Source organism: Eschrichtius robustus, chromosome 1, assembly GCF_028021215.1.
Source record: "Eschrichtius robustus isolate mEscRob2 chromosome 1, mEscRob2.pri, whole genome shotgun sequence".
In the NCBI taxonomy this organism is placed as follows: domain Eukaryota; kingdom Metazoa; phylum Chordata; class Mammalia; order Artiodactyla; family Eschrichtiidae; genus Eschrichtius; species Eschrichtius robustus.
This window is the reverse complement of record NC_090824.1, coordinates 181110134-181133013: the sequence shown is the minus strand read 5'-3', so window position 1 is coordinate 181133013 and position 22880 is coordinate 181110134. Positions and strand designations below refer to the sequence as shown.

Genomic DNA, 22880 nt, shown 5'->3' with positions numbered 1-22880 from the left:
TACCACCTGGCCCTTTAGGCATTTGAGTTTGCAACCCCTGGTCTGCATTCATCAATTAAACCAGGTACTTACAGCTGCATGACCAAGTACAAGTGATTTGGGCTTTCATAGATGTCTTCCAGGGCCACAATGTTTTCATGCTTAATCCTGAAAGAAAAAAACACACACACACACACACACACACACAGAATAGTAAGTACGAGACATGCAAACTTTTTTTTTTTAAAAACAGATGTCATTATAGCAAAAAGTTCTAAGACAGAATCTAAACTCCTTAAGGTGACATTTTTAAGACACCTCTCCATCTTGTCCCCAAACTTTTTCCCAGACCCATCTCCCATGCTCTCTGCTCTTCTTCTTTCTGGAGGCTCTATATCTTACAATGTAGCAATACTGGATTAACTATCACTGCTTCATGTATATCCCACTCTCCTGGCATTTATTCATATGAATCCCAGGAATGGGCCAAAATCCTATTATCTTGCAGGGCCCCACTCAAATGGCTGAGCCCCCGAGGAGAATTTAATTGCTCCCTCTTCTGTAGTCTCACAACGGCCAGAACAGACTGGCCCGAAGAGTCCACTGTATGCAAATCCATCCCCACAACAGGCTAGATCTTCCAGGGAACAGTTTCGTCGTCATGTTCCTGACTCCAGTGTAAGCAATGGAAAACCAGACTGACCTCCTCATTGGGGTTCTAGTCACCATCGCCAGCAAAGGTCAGTTCAGTACCCCAAGAGAGCTAGACTGGTGCTACCCCACGAGTGGTTCCCAAACAGACAACACCAGCATCTCCTGGGAGATTGTGAGAAATGCAAATTCTCAGGCTGGGCCCCATCATACAGAATCAGAATCCCTGAGGCCGGGGCCCAGGAATCTGCCTTAACAAGATCCTCAGATGATCAGCCCGCACGAAGTGGAGCTGGAGAAATTCCGTATCAGACCAGGGCTTCTCAAACCTCAGGGCGCACGTGAATCACCTGGGGTTCTGGCTCCACTGCACACTCTGATTCAGTGGGTCCAGGGCAGGGCCCGAGAGTCTGCATTGCTAACAAGCTCCCAGGAGATGCTAATGTTCCTGGTCTGCCGACCACGCTGGGAGCAGCAAAGTCCCAACGACAGAACAAAGGGAGAAGGAAACAGTCCAATTCTAGCCCCTCGAAATACCGATTAGGAACAGCCTCTGCTTGGAATGTAAGGTTTGGTATTTGTTTAAAGCATTTGAGAGAAGAATCATTTCATTATGAGCTAATTAGCTCTTACTACACACTTCTTCTCTGAAATGACTGCTGAGCCATTTAAAAGCAAGCATTGAACGGGCAGATTCCTGTGAACCCTTGAAAGCAGGGACTACATCTTACTCATTCTGTCTCCCCTTAGGACCTAGCATAGAGCTGCTTGATAAATGTTTGCTGAATGAATAAATGATATTTAAGGCTTTTGCTCCTAAATGGCAAGTCATTATTTATTTAGGGAAAATGGATGCAATTTTCCTAAGTGTGAGCTGTCTTCTCCTCAAAAGAAGTTTATAAGGAATATTATCTTCCCTTTGAGCAGATGAAAGAAGAGAACAAAAGAATTAACTAAGAGAGGTAATGTTCTGCTTTGATTGCTGTGGCTCTTGTTAGCCAATGCAGTTGATGTGTAGGAAGTGAGAAGACAGAGTATCCCAAATTCACATTTCACCCGCTTCTGACGTGGAGAACCTAATTATTTGTTAGCAATGGTTTCTGTGGTGCCTGAGCAAAATAACACCAGCAACATATCATGTGAACCGACTAAACTATTCCACCAAGGAAACCATGAGAGATTAATGTGGAACTGCTCAGACCCTAGGTGTCTGTGGAAGTATCATTATTGGACACACCTGAAAGAATATGACAAAAACAGTATACAGTGTATGGATTTTCCCTCTTTTCAATTTAAAAAAGTTGCCATTGGAATCAATCACATGGGCACGAATATTTCCTTTCAGTGAAGTTAGTTTAGGGGTTAATCAACAGCTTAGATTCATGGGAACACGAAAAGAATGGGGTTTATATACAGAGTTGCCAGACAAAATACAGAGCACCCAGTTACCGTTTGATTCTAGATAAACAATGAACACTTTTTAAATGTTAAGTGTGTCCCAAACATTGCATTGTTGTTTATCTGAAATTCAAATGTAACTGGGTGCTAGATCCGGCCACCCAAGTACATGAATCACAGTCAATGAGCCTCCAAACTGGGCTTAGGGGTTTGTACCTGGAGTCCCAGCTCCCCTCAGAGGTTCAGCCAAGAAGACAATTTGAGCCCTGGACTACAGCCATTAATATTCAACTATATACAAAGAATCAACTATGTACAAAGCACTTGCCCAGCCAAAGAAGGAGACTCTAATACATTAAGAATATAAATCCCTTCTTTGGATGCAGGGGCTAGAGAAATTAGAGTCTATTTAACCGTTATGTCTTACCTAAGTTCTTACAGTGGCTGAAATGATACTGCTACTGACTCTCCCTCTTAGCGGATGAATCAATCAAGCAAGCAATCATTTCCTGACTTTCTGCTCTGTGTTTGATACAAGAAAAGTACAAAATAAGGTTTTTCCCTCCAAAATCTTATCACCTTGATGGGGAGACCCATGAAGCAATTAGGGAAGAATTAAATGCTATGCTCTGCAGAATTGTTAAATTCAGAGAAAGCAAGGCCCTGGGTCAGAATTATGGTGAAGGCCTCAAAAAATGATGGAGGTTGAGCTGGGTTGGGTAATGTGTGAATAAGCGTATTAGAAATTTCAAAGACATCTTAAAATGGCCTCTTAAATGTCTCTTAAGAAAAGTGGTTTACTTCACTTGTAAATGTTAGAACGTGATCGAAGAAAACATCCTGGTCCCCCAGAGCTGTTCTCAGGTACTTGATTCCACCCTCAGATTCCTTAAGATATACAAAAACTGAACTTAAATTTTTTACATTATTTCAGTACCTAGGTTATCCTCACAAAATGCCATGTGAACATCCATCCACACATCTCTGGGCGCCCACCATGTACCAGGCACGTGACTAGGAATCACAGCAGCGACATCTCAGCCCTCACGGAGCTCAATCTTTCTTCTGTTTACCAGAAATCATCCTCGTTGTAATTAGTATTGACTCCTGGGAGCCACACAGAACAAGCTTACATATCATATAAGCTCTTCTCATTCATCTTGCAAATATTTGAGGGATATAATTTCCCTACTTAGTTTACTCTTCCTATCATCGCCCAGTTCCCCTTCAACATGGTTTATATTCCTACCATCATGTTATTGTCACTCTTGTTTGTCCAGACTAGAGCATTCAGAACCGAAAGTAATGATCCCAGTGTAAGATATAGCACCAAGAACAGCATATTAAATAATAGAGTAGAACTATTAACCATCATGAGCTGGATATTATACTTTTTGCAAATAAAGTCTAACATTAGGTTCACTTTTTTAGGCAGCTGCACAACTGTTGGCGTATAAAGAAGATAAGCTCCATGGGGGTAGGGATTTTTGACTATTTTGATCACTATTGTCTCACCAATGCTAAGAAAAGGGCATGGCAGGTAGTACTTTCAATACATGTTAGAGTGAATGAATGAATGGAAGAATATAAAGTTTAGGGTCAATTAAATGACCAGATCATTTTTACCTGAACTTCTACCAAACAAGATCTCCTTTCTTACTCAGGCTTGACCTTTTGAGCTTAACGTCTTCGCCTTAGCTTCATTCAGCTCAATCTTTTGGGTTCCATGCAATGCTTCGAATGATCAGAAATATTCTGAATTTTGATTCTCTCTATTATAGTTACTACGCCTCTCCACTTTGGGCCATCTGCATATTTTGTTGGTACACATTCATACTGTACGTCTTCATCCAAATTCCTAGTTAAAGTCTTAAGTGAGAGAGTTACATGCCAGAACTCCATGGTATTCCACCAGAGACCCCATCAAGAAAACCAAGACATTAATCAGCTGGCTTCAATGGCTGCTGAGTTACAAATCCAGCAGTTTTAGCCCATATTTTACTGTACTAACCATAAGTAGACAATTAGATTCTTGGCTGAAATGGCATTCCTCACTTTTACACAGCACATAATACTATTTGAAAGGGAAATGGAATGTTTGGGAAGTTTTGTTCTTAGTAAACCCATGGTGACTCCTAGCAACCACTACAGTCTTTACTAAATGATTATAAACCATATGCTTAATTTACTGTTCCAGAACTTTGCTGTGCATTGGAGTCAAACTTCCCTGTCTATACATCTCATAGTCTACCTTTTTCATATTAGGAAAATTTGCCGACATCTCTTATATTGTTTTCTCAAATATTTCAACTGTGACTTTTCTGCGATAAGTGCAATTTCCTTAGTCCCCTGGGATGTAACACATCTAAATCTGGTGAACTACTTTTATAACTTTCTTTAGGCCCCACTTACATAGCTGTTTTACACATACCATTTACTGTCAACTCTGTGTCAAAACTATACTAAGTATTTTTAAGGATTTCATTTAATACAGCAATCCTACAAAGTAGCTATCATTCTCCCTATTTTTAAAAGAGGAAAACTAAGACCCCCAAGAGGCTAAGAAAGTATTCCAAGGTCATACAACTAGTAACTGGAATTGCCAAGATTCTAACTCCCAAGACCCTGTTCAAGCACTTATGTTATAACTTCATATTAACTAAGTTATAATGAGAATATCAAACAGTTCACATAAATTCAATTATTTGCATAGAATTACAACACCTAAAGTATTAAATTTCATAACTAACAATATAATATCCACTTCTGAGGGGAGTGGGGCAGAGATTTGTTCTACTATCCTGAAATCTACTGGAAGCTCTCAAGCTACTTGGTTATAAACATCCTGACAGATGAAATCCCAGCGGGTCAAAGGGAACCAGAGGAAGAGATATTCAGAAGCAGAAGGAACAGTTAGGAGTCCAGAAATGATAATTAGGAAAGAGCCTTGCATCAACCTACATCTGCTGGTATCATCAGAAGGGGGAAGAAAGTGGACAGAGAAAAGATGTGGGGCATCTCAGCTACAAGCAAATGAAAACCAAGGTTCTGTTAACCTTGCATAGCTAAATACCTGTAGGTCAGCACTCGGTCTCTCCAAAACACGGCCAAGAGGACCTTCAAACATGAGGAATGTCCACCCCCAAACAGCAATCCTTTCTAAAATATGCATAATTCAAAAGAATAATGTCACTGAAAGCAACTCTGTGATGAAAAGAACCTCTCTTAATTTTAATCACTTATCTGCCAGGCCCAAAGTAAGCAATGTCTGGTATATCTATGTACAGAGGGTAAATGGTTTAGGTGGTAATCTTCTCTAAAGTCTCCATAATCTACAATAATGGACAGAAGAGGTGGATAGAGGGAAGTGGGCCCAGGCAGAGAGAGGGAGAGAAAAGTTGAATGGGAGAACAGCATATGGGCACTGAGGCAGACTTCTGCCTGCATGGTAACTGACAGCCAAGCAAGAAAACCCCAGAAAGAGCCAGGAAAACATTTTAAAGTTAATTCATGCAAAAAATCGTGCCAAATGCACAAGTAGGCCCCATTCCAAACCCCCAGGCTGGAGAGAACATCAGGACCCAAAGGACAGGCATCCTATTGACTACACATGCTCCTATGAAATGATAGTGACATCATTTCTCCCTCTGGTCTAATTCTCCATGGTCCAAGGAACCAAACATTTTGAACTCCATATAAACTGAGGAAAGTTAGAAAAACACAAAAGAGAAGAGAAGAGAAAGGAAAATCCAACATTTTTTGCTTTTTTTCATCCTATCATGGTTCACTGATCTAGAGCGGGGGGGGGGGGGGGGGTGGAAACCATGGCAGCAATTATGAGCACTAAGAGAATTATCAGAAGGAAAGGCAACAAAACACCTTTCCTCTGGGTGGTCCTTGGAAAAGGTCACTTACCTACTCAAGAGGCCACAAGAAGGTAAGAGATGGAAGGAAATATAATCAGAAGGGGCAGACAGGAGATACGGTGATTACTAGTGAAAGCGGAACAAAGATGGTGGAGGAACCGATCTCGGCGCAGGCGCACAAGGCGGGAGTTACGTCAATGAGCCGCGACCAGCTTCCTGTCCTCCTCCCACAAGCACTTCCGGGTTAACAGTCCAGTCCAAGAAAGTTCTCCCTCAGGGGAAAAGCAGGTCCCTCTCAGGCAAAGACCTAAAGCACCAGGTCTTTCACCACCCATCACTCTTATCTTTTTCTAAACAGCCCAGAAAGTTTAAATTTCATTCACAAAAAAGACGCTATGGTTCTCTGGCATGGCAAATGGCCTCAAAAATATTTGAAGAATATTCTGACGTCTTGGCAGTCTTGATTTTTCTAAGTACCTATGATTACCTTTTTTTTTTTTTTTAATAAACAAAATCATTTCCTCCTTTCTTCGGTCAGATTTTTCTCTCCCTCTTGTTATAAGCTACACAGGAAACAATGCTGAGAAAATCAGGATATTGTCAGTGACAAGGGAAAGTGATAAAGTTGAAATATTTGCCAGGTGGTATTAAAAAAATACCTTTCCTTTTTATAACATAACAGGCACATTCCCAGACGTTATCGCATTTCATTTTCCCAACAACGCTATAAAGCAGGCATTATTATTCCTATTTTATAGATGATCACTCCTAGTTTATAACCACTTAATCATTCTCCTATCTTCCCTCCGGTCTGGCTCTCTTTCTAACCATTCTCCATGCTGTTTCCTGAGCCACCATTCCACAATATAGAATTGATCAAATGTCTTAGAATGAAATTCATCAATGGCTCTCCACAGTCCAGAATAAAGTCCAAACGACTTGACATGACCTACAAGGTCCCATATTGCTTGGTCCTCACCCGTCCATTCCATCTCATCCTCTACCGCTGCCCCGTACCAGAACTTTACTGGACCCAGGCAGTTCTCAAACACTAGTGCACACCTTCCTCTCTGGCCACAAAGGTGTGCTCATTCCTCTCTTATCTTCTTATTAAACTACTCATCCTCCGAGACCCATCACTTTCACTGTGAACCCCTTGCTATCCCCTACCTCTTGCAGGCCTGATTCCCTCTCCTCTGGGCCACCCCAGTTCTTTCATCACCTTGTCTTTGTACATACTGCATTGTATCCATCTGTTTGTATGCATATGTGTGTACATAGTTAAATGGTTTTATTTGCAGAGAATAAAAGTCTAGAAGGATACATGTTAAACCGGTAAATGAGTACCTCAAAAAGTGTGCTATAGGATGGGAGGAAATTTTCACCTTCCAGTTTTTCTTAACTGAGGTTCTTCATCTGAACAGAACAGAGAAAAATGATATGAGTGACTATTTTCTCAGTTCTCCCAAGGATGGCACCATACTAGTTGCATTGGAGAGAAAGTGAATTCACTATACACAGTAGACGCTTTAGGGAATTAGGGCCTGATTCTCTCACTGAACCCAAGTAGAGAAAGGTTGATGGACTGTTGTATTGCCAGACTTTTACAAAGAGGTAATTTTTTAAAGGCTCTTGATCAAAATCATCAACACCTGATTCACCAAAATGTATCCATAATGCTGGACACAAAGAAACACATACTGATTAGTTTAAGCGCTCAAGCAATCAAGAGATAGGTTGGGTCTCAGCTCTGACACATCTAACTGCAAGATTTTGGACAAGACTTTAAATACTTTCTGACTTGATTTCCTCATTTGTTAACTGAACATTAAATTATGTGGTTTCATTATCTATCTATACACACACATATATATATGTATAGAAGAAAAAATATTATATATATACACATACATGTATCATGTTACATATATATAGAGATCTTGTCTATTAAGAATATAAGGGGGGCTTCCCTGGTGGCGCAGTGGTTAAGAATCCGCCTGCCAATGCAGGGGACACAGGCTCGAGCCCTGGTCTGGGAAGATCCCACATGCCGCGGAGCAACTAAACCCGTGCGCCACAACTACTGAGCCTGTGCTCTAGAGCCCACGTGCCACAACTACTGAAGCCCACGCGCCTAGAGCCCGTGCTCCGCAACAAGAGAAGCCACTGCAATGAGAAGCCCGCGCACCACAATGAAGAGTAGCCCCCGCACACCGCAACTAGAGAAAGCCCGCACACAGCAACGAAGACCCAACACAGCCAAAAATAAATAAATTAAAAAAAAAAAAAAGAATATAGGGGACTTCCCTGGTGGCGCAGTGGTTGGGAGTCCACCTGCCAATGCAGGGGACACGGGTTCGAGCCCTGGTCCGGGGGGATCCCACATGCCGCACAGCAGCTAGGCCCATGCGCCACACTGCTGAGCCTGTGCTCTAGAGCCCTCGAGCCACAACTGCTGGGCCCGCGTGCCGCACCTGCTGGGGCCTGCGCACCTGGAGCCTGTGCTCCACAACGAGAGAGGCCACCGCCGTGAAAGGCCTGCACGCCCCAACAAGGAGTGGCCCCCGCTTGCCACAACTGGAGAAAGCCCATGTGCAGCAACGAAGACCCAACGCAGCCAATAAATAAATAAATAAATTAATTAATTTAAAAAAAATGAATATAGGCCACTCCAGGAAAGACAAGAATTCAAAATCCAAAGCTTCGAATCATCTTCTTTTGATGCCAGCAGATGAGGCTGTAATCAACAGGACACTAAGGAGCAAAAGACTGGTATCTAAATCAACTACATCTTAAGAATGCAAGCCAATTTGTTTTTTTAAGGATTAAGTACCACATGTGATATTTTCTCATTTTGAAATGAGTTTTGCTTTGAATCCTTCAAAACAAACAAACAACAATTAAAACCTTGTGCACTGCTGACCATATGTTCAAAAAAGCATCTCAGGCATCCTTAGTACAATTCAGGCTACACAGGGTGGAGGCCTGGCCAGCATTTGTACATAAGGAGGCAGGGCTGGAGCCTGTAATGGTACCACGGGAGGGGCGCTAACTAGGCTGGCTCTGTCTCTAGGGGAAAATGATGGACGTTCTCTCGGTCACATCATTTTCCAGAGTCTTAGTTTCCTCATCTAGAAATTAACTAGGCAAACAGGATACTCCCTCAGGTCCTTTCCAACTCTAACAATCAAGGAATTCAAAATTAAGGAGGCAAAGTATATTGAGGTATAAAGGATCCCACAATGCTTGATTCTAAGCCAATATTCAGTGTTCTCCAGGATACTGCTTGCTACACAGAAACCTGGATAACGAGTCATGCTTCAACAGGCTCTTTTGCGTGGGTAAGTTTGTCAGTTAGACATGGAATAGAATTTCTTGAGATAAGAATCCATTCACATGGAAAAGACCTTCTTTTCCCTCTCCCAAAGTCAGCTTCTACAAGGCCCTGAACCAACAGAGAAAGGATGAAGTGATTTGTTCATGTCTGGAATAACTCCAGAAGTTCCAACCAAGGCCTGGTTGCCTTTAGTCCAAAGGAGAAATAAGTTAGGTCCAAATCAGTGCAAAAAACCCAGTGCCTGGCACATACCAACACTCAGCGAGTACTGTAGAAGAATGGATAAATGAATGAACAATTAATTCCAGCCTTCCTAAATTCTTACAGACCAAAGGCACTCAAAAGCTGGACACCTGAATCAAAAAAGGTTAGAAGATTTGACTCTGTAATTCTTTCCTACTCCTATTACCACCCATGATAAATTACAGGTGGGTCTCAAAATCGGCTGTATGTTAGAATTACCTGAGGAGTTTTAAAATTTATGACACCTGGATCTAGTCCCTGGACATTATGATTAAATTGGCTTGGGAAGTAGCCTAGGCTTCCGGATTTTTTTGGAAAAAAAAAAAAAAAATCCAAGTGATTCAAATGCAAAGTTTGAGAACCACTGGTAAGTTACTGAGTTAATGAAAACCTTAGATGGTGAGGAAGGATTTACCTTTAAATACTTGGCTGAATACATTTATTTCATAATTGATCTGATTTAAGGGTAAGATTCAGGGTGTCCTGAGGATAAAGGTTCAAGGCAACTTGGCCAACATATTAGTCCTCTAGGAAAAAGAATATGAAAAATTCACAATTTTCAACTGGTTAACCATACCATTTCTAGTATTTCTTAGTAAGGCTTTGAAACACTAACACATTTAAGGGAATGTTGTGATTTCCTTCTCTGGATTTTTGGGTAACTTTCCGTCAAAGGGTAATATACATCTCTCTGGATGTTTTAACATGAGAATAGACGCCTTGGACTCCTGGAGAACATAAGGCACTCACCTGCCTGGAAACAGAGATAAAGTCTTGTAACTTTCATTTACTAGCTCCACTGATATGAAAACACAGTCTCCAAAGGCGCCTTAGAAGGAGAATCTCAGCAAGCTTGTTCCAGGTTTCACTGCAGCTAATTCCAAGGCGAATTCAGAAGCCACGCCCGTGTGAGATCCTGTGATGACCTATAACCAGGTGCCGATGGCCTGGGCTGCATCCTGCAGCTTCACCACAAACACCCTGTGCCCCAGACCGAAGACGCTGGGCTTGCATTCAAGAAGCATCTTAGAGGCTTCTAGCTCTGAACACTTGCATTCATGTGAGTATAAAGGAAAGGGGACCAAGACAATGCATTGGAATCTTGGGAAAAGGCATCATATCCTTTTTTTTTCCTACCGTGAGAGCCCTGTGTTTTCTCTGTGCTGATACCCACGGCGAGGTCCTGTATTTCACAACTTGAATCCAGGACTCTGCGAAGTCCGTAGGCGCCCAGAATGGCTCAGGGGCATGGCCCTGGCACAGCACAGCCTGCACATGGACACAGAGCCCCGGGAGCACAGGTAAGAAACGAAGAGGCACAGGTCTGCAGCCTGTTCTCCTTGCAGATAATGAAGCATCAGGGCCAGGGGAGCACGATCCTGGGCAGCTCCCTAAATCTGCTGGAATATCGTGCTGTTTATTGATAAAGCGAGAAGCAAATTATAAAAGAAAAAGTTGGGATGAAAAAGAGTAAGAAGGAAAAAGAGAGATGGAGAGAAGTCTGCTCTGAACAACTGTCTCCCGTCAGCTCCATTTCAGACTCAGGAGGATGGAACTTGTGCTGTAAAACGCTCCTCGCTGTTCCAGGAAAGTGCCCACGTTCAGAGACAACAAACACCAAATCGAGCGTTCTTTAGCTTTTGCACAGCAGTAATTAATGCCGTCACACAGCTCGCTCAGGTCAGCCCCAGGCTTCAGAAGATCAAGTGCATTCAATGGAAAAAAAAACAGTGTTCAGGCACTTACGTGGTGGGAATTCATGAGGGTGTTTGTGGCTGGTTGTGTGCTTTATATATATATATATATATATATATAATTTTTAAAAACACAGAGATAATCGCTATGAGTGTCTAATAACGGCAACTCTGTATTCTTTCTTGAGAAAGCAAGAGCAAGTTTCTTCATACCTGAGATTAGAGGCACGATTAGAAAGAATAGCATGTTGGACTTCCCTAGTGGTCCAGTGGTTAAGATTCTGTGCTTCCACTGCAGGGGGTGCGGGTTCCACCCCTGGCCAGGGAAGTTCCGCATGCCGTGCAGTGCGGCCAAAAAAAAAACAAAAAAGAAAAAAGAAAGAACAGCATGTTTTGCTTTGTCGATGATTTGTTAAAAGGATGTGTCTGATATATGCATCGCCTCTCCAAATAGCAGTTTTATGGTAGATGGGTGTGAAATGCTGAGGCAGTTTGGAGTTTATAGTTTTATGATGTCCTGCTAACAAAAGATGACGATAACCCAGGGGATGAGCGCCAGGGCTGTGAGCAAATTCTCAGGAATGACACTATTCACAGATGGTGGCTCATAAACTAATTGCTATTCACCCAGCTTTCTATTCAGAGTTTAAAGGAGAATCAGGAAAACAATTGTGCTGTGAGGGAGAAGGAGATGGGAGAAGTCCAGCCACACGGATTGTCCCTGACAACTACACAAGGGTAGCCGGGGAGGGGAGGGTGGCCGTCCCTGGGCTCCTCGGCTCAAGCAGAGCAGCTGACGTGCTCAGGCGGTGGCCACGGTCAGCAAGCCAAAGAGGGGGGAGGGTGGGCCAGGCTGAGGTCATACACAGCCCGCCGGGTGCATTTTAGGTGACTGCCTTTTTCTGAGCAAAGCCATGGAGACTTTTTTCCTCCAAACATCCAAGCATCTTAGTCCAACGGCCAGACTTCCTTGAGGTCACTTTGGACCCATGCTTTCCAATCTGGTTTCTCCCAAATCCTCCAGGTTCTCAATAAATATTTTAGAAACCATCATGAAATACAGCTTTCACAGATCCAACTCTAATAGATACCAAATGTGAACACAGTGGAAACTACCACCATGTTCCCTTGTGTTCTCCTTGAGAGCCTTTGTAATAAATAAAAGTTATAAAACTGGACTTATGTCACGCTGATGAAATACTATTATTTCTTACCTGTTTGTGTACTGGGGCTCTGTATGTATAAGAATTTATTTTTTTATTTTTTTCTATATGTATAAGAATTTATTCACTTATTTTTTTAAAAAAGAAGAAAGAAAAGAAAACAAAAAAGATAGGGAAAAAGGAAACCAGTGCATTAAATAATACAAAAGTGAATAAAAAAGTTTCTTCCCTACTCTACCTAGAGAAGACTAGTATTATGAATATATTTTCAGATACAAAGGGAAGACCTGTCCTCAGAAAGTCATTCCCCAAGACGCTAATGTTCTTCTTCCTGAATCGTTGGCCTCTTTAGAGTTATTTTTTTTAACTTAACGTTGAAATCAGGAAGAAGCCAACCATGCAACAACAGAGACAGGAAGGGGGTGAGGAGCTACATATACACATACGTATACATGTGCACACAGGCATCCACGCACACACACGTGTATATACATACACACATACATACATTTTGGGGCCACTCTCCTTAAGCCCAGTCTGAAGTCACACAGTGCTGGATCTAACAGCACTGGAGTTGCTATTCCACCAGAGGCTGGGGGGCAGTCAGCACTGTGGAACACACTCTCGCAGGCACAGAGCCTGGCAGAATGATTTATCTCAGGGAAAGGATGCCAAGAACATTTGAGGGGTAAAGGAACAGAAAAAATAAGGGCCTGGGTGGAGGAAGGTGCAAAGTGTGGTGCCTCTTGAAAAGCATGCACAAAACTGAGTCAGGACGATTTCCCACTCTGTGATGCAGAACCAGAAGGCAGAGGAAGCCCCGGTGTGGACGTGAGCTGGTTAATTCAGGAGCCTTAGGGGGAAGCAAACTCCAGCGTGGGAATGCGGACCGTCAGTTCTGGGATCTTTGCAATAAGGCTGTGGAGTCAGATGAACCATCTGGTCGCGCTCCCTCTTTCATCTTTTTTTTTTTTCTTCCCTCTTTTTTCTTGCGGGGGGTGAGGGACGGGGCTGGTGGTACACGAAGCATCTGAAGCTCTAATGTGACTTGATGACAAATAAACACACAGAGGCCCGGCTTAACAAGACAGTCCATCAGCTGTCATGATGAACCCTGCACAAGAATGCCACCAACTGCACTGCAGGTGGGGCAGCAGGGGAAGGGAAGGGAAAACACGACCTCTTACTGTCACCGCCACTCTTCCTCAAAGTTCGCTGCATACAAGAGCCCTTGGAAGAGCATCAGGGCACATTATTTCCAGAAAGCTTGCATAAAACTCACAGACCTAGACTTCACCAAACATCCAGAGAGTACCTACGGGTGCCAGACCTGAGGCCAAGCAGTGGGGTTAGAAAGATAAATAAAACACAGTCCCTGAAACCCAGTGGCTCCCTGGCCAGCTCAGGAAGACAGGTGTGTATGTAAACATCAAGATACAGCACAGCCAACCACCTGCCAGGGAGCCGGACGCGGATCATGGAAGCACAGCCTGCTCCCGTGTCTTATTCTGCCCAAGGAACTCAGCAGGGCTGCACCCGGGGAGCTGACATGCGCTCTGGGTTTTGGTAAGTTTGCCAGGCATAGAAAAACAAGGAAAAGAGCACTCCAGAGAGAGGGAACAGCATTTGCAAAGACACAGAAGAGTGATGTGGACATAAGGATACTCAGATGGATGGGGAAGAAATCGATGAGAGTTGATTGGGGAAAATTAGGAGAAGCTTGCGTGCCAGGTTCAACAGAGTGGGTTTTATGCCAAAGGAACTAGGAAGCGGGATACACGTGTCATTCTCCAGCTCTGAAAAAAGTACATGTTGTGTTTTGTTTGGCAGGGATATTTAAATATAGCCAATATTCCATAATAAGTATAAATGGAGTATAACCCCCTAAAAATTATGGATCACTATGTTGTACACCTGAAACTTATAATATTGTAAATACCTCATTTTTAAAAAAGAGCGATACCAAAAATAAATACATTAATTGCTTAACTAAGCCATGTGACGTAGTTCCTTATAAACCATGCTTGAAATCCTAACCCTCTCTCTCTCCTACTGATGTTGTCACTTTAAACATGAAATTTCACTTTGTTCCACTTTTAATCTTCCAAGTGGGAAGTTCATACGCACTTTTCTCTATCGTCATAAACAAGTAGAAAAGTCAACTTGACCACAGTGTAAATGTCTAGATTTCCTTGGGGACCGAGGCCAATGCAAGAGCTCTTAGTAAGTAGTGATGGAAAGGTTGGAATCCTGCAAAATGTCAAGTTCATGACTCTTTTCGCTAATAGTTTTTTTTTTTCCCTCTGAACGAGAAGAGAATTGTGAAAAAGAAAACAATATCTGTCATGATCTGGGGTTTTGTTCTTCAGAGTCTTCCTACATCTCTAGAATCGGGATACCACTGATGGAATATTTCTTATTATTTTCAAAAACCACACTGTAGATATTGGAAAGACCTTTTCCTCTTCATCAGCCACCAACACTTGCCAGCTACTTGATGGGATTTCTGGGCTCCATGAGCCCAGAACACAGTTTCCATGGGCTCCAACACACAGCCTCTGGTCATATGTCAGGCCAGCCTCTCTTTCCTTTTAGAGACATATCTATCTGCTCTTTTTTTCTTCTTAACTGTTGCTCAAACTTAGTACCTAATAATAACACAGAATGAAAGTCAAGGCAGCAGACCTCACAGCTGCCCCTCTGGATTAGTGTGAACTCAAACTTGGCAAAGCACAGACCTTAAGAGATACTGAATAGACATAGGGTCTCAAAGTGAACACTAGCCCCTCAACTCCAGATATACAGGACAAGACTCTGCTGTGACATTAGATCAAATAAACAGACCAACACTGAAGTCTGTCTCTGGAAGTGGTATGATCACCAAGACTCCCATGTAATATAAGCACGCACATTTGCAGCTCTTACCCAATTCCCCTAAAACACCATTACTAGGCTTGTGGAACCTGGGAATGATGTATATATTTGAAAGTTTCTGGCAACTCTGATGATTAGCCAAATTTGGGAGCCAATGTCTCAGCCAGCCCTCCATTTACAGATGGGAAAATTAAGTGACTACTTCACAAATGGTCAGCCGGTTATGATGACAGTATGTCCCAGGGTATAATTGCTTTATATTCTATGGAGAAACAACTTTTGTATAAATGAAGTTATAAATCAAAACAACACAGTCTGAAATAACACTTGTTCTACCTCCTTCCAGATTTGAATTTTGCATTCTGGGGCTCCTTTCATGGTGGTGGCTGGGGAGGATTCCTGGGGTCGAAGTCTAGGGCACACACCCTGGGCAGGACATCTCCTAGGTCATGTGTCCTTGACCCTGCAGTCTCCCTCCCTCTCCATATATGTATATATTCATTTATATAAATATGTCCATACATTTTCACAGAGATGGATTTTCTACTAAGCATCGCCAAACAACATTTTTAAGGAAACTGCTGTATGTTTCTAAAGTAAAAGAAATCAGCATGACAAAGGATAAAGAATTGCTAAAGTTTTAAAGTAATAATTTCCTACAATTCAGTTGGACTTTGATTTTTTTTCCTTGTTCACTTCCATGTTTTTTGTAATAACTATCATTTACTTAGAGCTTTCTATGTGCAGGACCCTGGGCTGATCACATTTCATTTCAAAAACTGAAAATGCTAGGGGAGGGACCTATTATCCTTATTTTACAAGAAAGGAAACTGAGATTTAAGGGGATTGGGCAATTGGCGCAAAATTAGTTAAGTGGAATGTCCTGAATTCAAACCCATGGCTGTCTTATTGCTAAGCTCACTACTTTGGGAAGGAAAGTCTGGGTGTAGTCCCCACATTTCTTTAAGATAAGTAAATTTTTCCAGAGAAAGAGAAGTCTTAATACTTCTGTAACATTATAACAATATTAGTTACATAACAAGATTTTTTTTTTTCAAATTTCTATTACCTGTAATGGTGGTCAGAGACAGTTCTTTAGAGCTCCACAAGTCAGGGAGAAACTCTGAATATTCAAATGAAACAATATTAAAAAATTCTCACTGATATTGCAGGAAATTACTCTCCTAATATCCTTGAAAAAAATCTTTTAAAATCAATTACAAGAATGCTTTACACTTCAGAGATCATCTCCCATACTGAGACTTGAGTTTTTACCCAGCTTCTGGATAAAAATAATTAACAGAATAAACCAGAGAGTAAGTAATTCTTCTCACAGAAATTTATTTTCTGTTTCATGGAAGATACTACACAGAAGCTATTTACAATGTTTCAATTACTTACTAAAAAGCTAGACATGTATAAAAAAATTACAGAAATTCTCCAAAAAGTATGAAAATGATTTAAAGTCAGAAAGCCTCATGATGCAGATGGACAAATAAACATTTCCTTACGAACGTTTACAACATAGGCAGCATTTTTAGATAAACTGCTCGTAAGTTATTTTTTGGAAACTCCGATGGTGTGATGGGTACCAGGTTGCCTCCCCTTAGCCACGTAACCCTCTTCCTTCGTGAAGTTCTTGAGTTTTCACTTGGTCTACATCACTCCAACACAGCTTGTGCTTTGGGGAAAGTTAACTCTACCCCTGGCAGTAAGATTGGGGCATTTGGCTCAGGCCTTGAACAAGGAAGCAACTGATCTCGAAGTTGCTGGCAGCCATCATGGGACCACAAGAAGGAACTAACAATAGGATGACATTGTGGAGAACAGAGCAAAGGAACTGATAGAAACCAAGGTCTTGATCTCAGTATCGTTTCACTGAATGAAACCAAATGAAAGCCAGCCCTATCTGAACCAGACACATCAACCAATTTCCCCCCTTGACTGTTAAGCCAATTTCTAATACAAGCTTTGTTTTCTGTTGCTTACGATCAAATGCATCCTAATGGATAGAGAGGGTCCAAAAAGTGAAGAAGTTCATATATTTCTAACTTATGCCATAAGTGTGAACAAAAATAGAAGTCTGTTTCATATCTAGGTTTAGCAATAAATTTGAAAATGATAGCGTCGCCTTAATAACGAATATATCATTATTATTAGTCCTGAATAAAAATAGCAGGGGATAAATGGTTGCTCCTGTCAGTGTGTGGGAAAATGTTCACTGCTCTTCATATACTTCACAAAAATGTGTATCCACTTAAAAATGTGAAAAGAATAAGGAAGACAGAGAAGGATACAAACTTTGGAATGATTCTCAGAGATGTGAGACATATGGTAAAGGTCAGAGGCTAAGAAAACGAGAGTTTCACAAAAGAAAAGGAATGGATTTAAGCCATTTGTGAAGATTTTCTAACCTTCACACAATCCCACTTGGATCTCTGCGTATTTGAAATCCAATCCTAACATAGGAAATTTCTACAGGAGCCATTTGACGCCCATTTCCACTTTCTTCAGAGATAAGGAAGAGATCCACTGAACGCAGCCTTAGAGGGCTATTAACATGAAATTAGTATTAACTTGTAATGGCTTATGAAAAAATAACGAGGAAAGTCATTTCTCTGTGGAGTTACACAAGATATGAATCAGAGCTTTCAGTGCCTGTAAGGAAAAATGTGTAATTTTGCACAAAAGGCCTGGAGCCCCTTCAGAATCAGAGGGAAGACTCCACAATGGGGGGGGTCACTAAAATTCCAGGGGAAGCGCCAAAGCTCAGATGGCTGAGAGCAGCCAGGAACCCCGAGGAAAAGGTGAGGGAAGCCGCGCACTGAGGAAGAAACAACCGAGGGAGGAAACGAAGGCAACATGAGAAGAAGGTCATGGAGGTTTCCAGCGATGGGGCCAATGCTGTGGGTAAGGAAATATTCAATCTGGTGGCCTATTAAGATGGTGAGTTATCTGATTTGTCACAAACATGGAAGGAATTGAGTTCGGGTGTCAAAGGTTTGGTCATTTGGCACAGTCCTCTGGTTTGAGTTGTGTTTATTTTTTGACACACACTAATGGAGAAAAGAGACATTTATTGTTGTTGGGAAATTCAAAGAGGTAACTCTGCCCTGTTTTACTCAGGCAGCCCTAGTGGAAGAAGTAACAGAGTGAGAGGCTCTTGGGGGGGGGTACTTTTACACCCCAAAGAAGGCTAGGTCACACAGACTGCATTAAATATAAATATATATATATAGTTTGGTGAGGAGAATAAACATGTTATGTCTAGTTTTTATAGTCATTTTGGGAAAAAGAAAAGAAAAAGAAGTTATGTAAACTCAGTCTCTTCCAAGACTACTTTTGACTCTTTATTTTTATATTTTACCTCAAATATACTAGGAAAAACTGTTAAGTTTTCTTCACAGAATATTCCCCTACACTCACTGGAAATGACTACACAGTATTCTTCTACATTGTCAAGATCCAATCATAACTCGAAACCCTAAAATAAAGAGAGTGGGTGGTAAAATTAAATGAAAAGCATAAAAAACATGGGAAAAAAAACAAAAAGAAACCAGTGTTAGGGTAAATTTAATTTATTGTGTTATTTATTATTGGCAGAATTATTTTTGAATCTAGCTTCTGGCCATGTGTAAATTTAATTAGTATGCCTTCCATGTCCTCTTCCAAGCTATTTATTTTTCCAGTATTGGAAAGAATATGTTCTGAGCCAGCCCTGGGGAAAATCCCCAGAAATTTCCTTTCAGGTCTATATTTTCAATTGCCTTTGGGTGTGCCTCCTGGACCAATCATCTGTCCATTTAACTGTGGTATGATTTAGTTCACACTTTCCCATCTCACCTACAAGGATATTCATTAATTTATCCAACAAACGTTTATTGAAGCCTTATTATGTGCCAGTCCCTACACGCACTGGACTAAATGACTCTTGGCTTCAAGGAAATCACAGTCTAGTCCATCGATGGGTCAGTGAATATTTACAACACACTCTGGATAACAGGTACAGCATCTCCAAGCACATGAGAGTTCATCTGTGTCAAAATTTTGCTGAAAATCCTATGCTGACTCAAAGTGATTCCTGCTTCCTTTTCTTATGGTGTTCAAAGCCCATCTCTTCCATGGTATGTTTTAGAGTCTGTCCAGGATCAACTTATTCCTCATAGTCTTAGATTTTACATGTTTTGATGATTTAAGTATTGACTTATTTTTTTTTAAGTCAAAATAGTTTATCAAAATTGTATTTTAAGCCAGAGAATATCCATGATGATGGATAAATTATTCTTTAAAATCAGTTTGAAAGAATTTAGTTAGAATATGCAATGTAGAGATTCCTGATCTTTTTCATGTCACCACAGGGTAAAAAAAAGATCATATTTGTAGAGCCCTGCAGTAAAGACAGATATAGGCCACGAATGTACTTTTTACCAATTACAGAGAGATGCAAATAGCCTGATTCCATCTCATGAAAGAAAAAATTTTTATCTGTTTATATCTATTTCTCATACCCTCATGGTTTCCACAGAGAAAACAAAGTACTACTTGCTTTGTGAAATTTACTAGCTGATCTGTCCAACAGGCTTACAAATAAGATCCCCCAATGTGGCTCAGTGCCACTCATACAACCTACACTTACTGAGAATCTAACACGTGGAAAGCTCTGAAATAGCTTCTTGAGGTCCCACCTGTGAGACAGACAGAAGAACCCCTATTTCTACAGTGAAGGAACCTGGGAATGGAGAGACACCTTAACCTGCCAAATATCCTGGAGCTAGGTCTTCCTGATTCTAAAATCCTTTTCCTTTCCACCATCCCTACTGGCAAAACATGTAACTTTGGCAAAGCCTTGCTTAATTGCATGGGGTGAAGGCAAGCTGACAGCAAACAAAACCCCCAACTGGGAGAAATATTCTCATGTGCAGAATAAATGGAAAGAGTTTTCTAGGAGTAGAAATTGCTGGGTCTAGGAACACAGATTCCTCCCAGTGAGAGGAAGGAACCGTTCTGCAGAATAATAATAAGGACATCTGTCAGTTTCTATCATCCAAAAGGGGAGTTTCACAAAATGTTATATTATAGGGTTTTTTCCCTCTTGTTAAAGTCTCAGAGTTTGAGGAACTAGCACTATAAAAAAATCATCGATTATTCTAGTAGATCTACCAAGAGAGTTTCCCTGTAAAATTTCAGTTGCATAGAAGTCTCCAACTGAACAGTGGGAACGTGGATAGACTCTCTAAATAAGGAATAAGGAATATATATCCTTAACAATTTAACAATCAGTGGATTGTTAAATAGTAATCCTTTTCCAGAGAGCACTGCAATGAAAAATGCCTAGGGGCTTAAATGATCTGGTAATGAATGCAAGAGCATGCAAATCAATGTAACTACACAAATAATAAACAGATGGACAGTGGAAAACAAAATGTTAATTATAAAGTAAATAAACATTAGATCTCCTTCAGAGCAAGTTTTCACATGAATGTGTCCTAGAGAAAATGGAGATGAAAATTCTCCTGAGGTTACCCCGCAGTGGGCGGATGAGCTAGATAGTTAACCCTTAGAGGGCTTTCTGGTTCTGATCACTCCTCTTGAAAAGCATTTTTTCCGTATTTGTAAGGCAAAAAAAGGGAGAGAGGATTTTCTGATGCTGAAAGTCCTGTATATGGCTGTCAACTGAATTAATTAATTCCTACAATTCAGCAGATAGGTACTGAACATTTTGTATGTCCCAGGAAGGAGCTATGTGGCAGAGCTAAAGAGGGAGCCAGAGGGATGAGGTCCCGGTGCTTGTGAAGAAAACGGTCCAGAGAGGGTGAAGAAGGACAGCAGACAAGTAAGATCGTTTATGACTGTAACGAACACTGGAAGGGAGGTGGTGGGACAAGAGGAACAGCGATGGAGATGACAGTGGCCAGAGAACGTGTCCCTGAGGATGTGTTTTCTACCACAGCAGAGGGAAGGTAGACAGCTCACCTTCCTCCATCCCGCTCTTCTTCCACATTTACAGACTTGATGGTACAAAAAGAGGGATGGGCAGGGATGGCTACACAGCCAGTGTGGGACGGAGTTCACCCCTTCCTTCATCAGACGTTTACCGAGCTCTGAGGATATTACCACGTGTGAGCTCCTCGGGTTTTCCAAGGAGACTCCAGCAAGCAGGCTGTTCTGATGCTGTGTGTTATGTGTTAACGTGGGGGTTATGGGATCACGCAGGAGGGGAGCCTGGCCAGTTGTAGGGGCTCAGAGAAGACTTCCTGACGGAAATGAACGTGGCAGATGAAGGATGAGGAGAATTCATCCAGGAAAAGTGGTGTGTGGGTGGGGGATAAAGGGGACAGAGTCTTCCAGGTAGAGAGAAGGGCCTTTGCAAACGGCCCGATGTGCCCGAGATCACAGTGCGTGGCGAGCAGCAAGGGTTTGCAAAGGTCAGATTATAAAGGGCTGGGGGTGAGGATGGGGAAGGCTTGGTGGCCGCAGTGGGATAAAGCCAAGAACAAAGGTTGGATCTTGGAGAGCAACCAGGCTAGGAGTTGGGACTTTATCCAGATGGCAATGCAAAGCCATTCAAAGCAGATCTGAGGAAGGTCATGGATGAGAGCTTTGGATCTGAGAATGAGAAAAAGTGAAACATTAGCTAGGAGCCTAGTCTTCATCAATCCCCACCCCCACTTTGTGATGAACTTCCAGTCAATCAATGAGGGAGGTACGTGTGTGTGTTTGTGTAGAGGGGGAGGGGAAGGAGAGGGAAAAGATGAGATGTAGCGGGGGGAGGGGGGATGGAGAGAGAGAGAGAGAGAGAGAGCGAGAGAGATAGAAGAGGAAGAGAGATGGTTCCTGCAAACACAGCAGCACCCTCTTTCCCTGCCGTGAGGTCCTTCTCACCACGAGTATGTCTGGAACCCCACCTACTGCCCCCCACCATTCTGCTGCCTCTGGTCCCTGGAGGCACAGGCTGGGAGGAGCCGTGGGAGTGGGGAGGTGGGGAGGAGATATTATGAGGCTATGGGCTGGGGTGCTGGGTGGCCTTCCTCTACTCTCTAAGATTAGAAGCCAGCTTGTGCCTCTGTGATGTTTTCCCTCTTATTTGCATGTCAAACTAGAGAAGGAGCGCGTTTCTTTCCGTCTTGTGCCATATGGTTCATGTTCCCATCTGAGTGATACGCCTGAATATAGCACCACAGCCTCACAAAGGGGAAAGGAGCCGAGCATGCTTTACCGCTACCAAGGATGCTTCACCGCTAGCTCCTAACCATGTTCTCCAACAGACTGCTTCTTCCAAGGATAAAAAAGATTGCCAACACTTGCACGATTTTTGCAGCTGACATGGCTCCCCAACAACAAGGGCACCTGTATATCAGCAGGTCCAGTAGCACCAACATCGGGACCTTTCCTGGACCTTCTACAGTATTAACATTGCCTCTACCTCCCTCTACACCCGGGCCAGCCAGTGATGAGATTAAGAAGGAAACTTAAGTCATATGTCCATGTGTTTTCATAAAAGAAAGACACAAATGCCATCATCAATGGGCAGGTAGGTAATGTAACAATGAGATTCACTTCCTCCTATTAGAGTTAAAAAACAACGTTTGACTTTTTAGAGGGGAGAATATTCTAAACAGATGTATATGCAGTCATCACGTTTTAGGGATCTAAGTTTCCAAGTCCTCTTCAAAGA

General features: G+C 42.0%; 1 protein-coding gene across 4 annotated transcripts in view; it reads right to left on the bottom strand.

The window, feature by feature from the left end:
- CAMK1D (calcium/calmodulin dependent protein kinase ID) overlaps positions 1-22880 on the bottom strand; it is a 409414-nt gene that overhangs the window by 156581 nt on the left and 229953 nt on the right. For 3 of the 4 annotated variants that reach the window (XM_068560283.1, XM_068560309.1, XM_068560292.1), the window contains exon 3: positions 73-147. The exons of the other annotated variant lie outside the window; for it this stretch is intronic. In XM_068560283.1, the coding sequence (XP_068416384.1) occupies positions 73-147 (75 nt within the window). The remainder of the gene's footprint in view (positions 1-72; positions 148-22880) is intronic. 4 annotated transcript variants of the gene reach the window in all.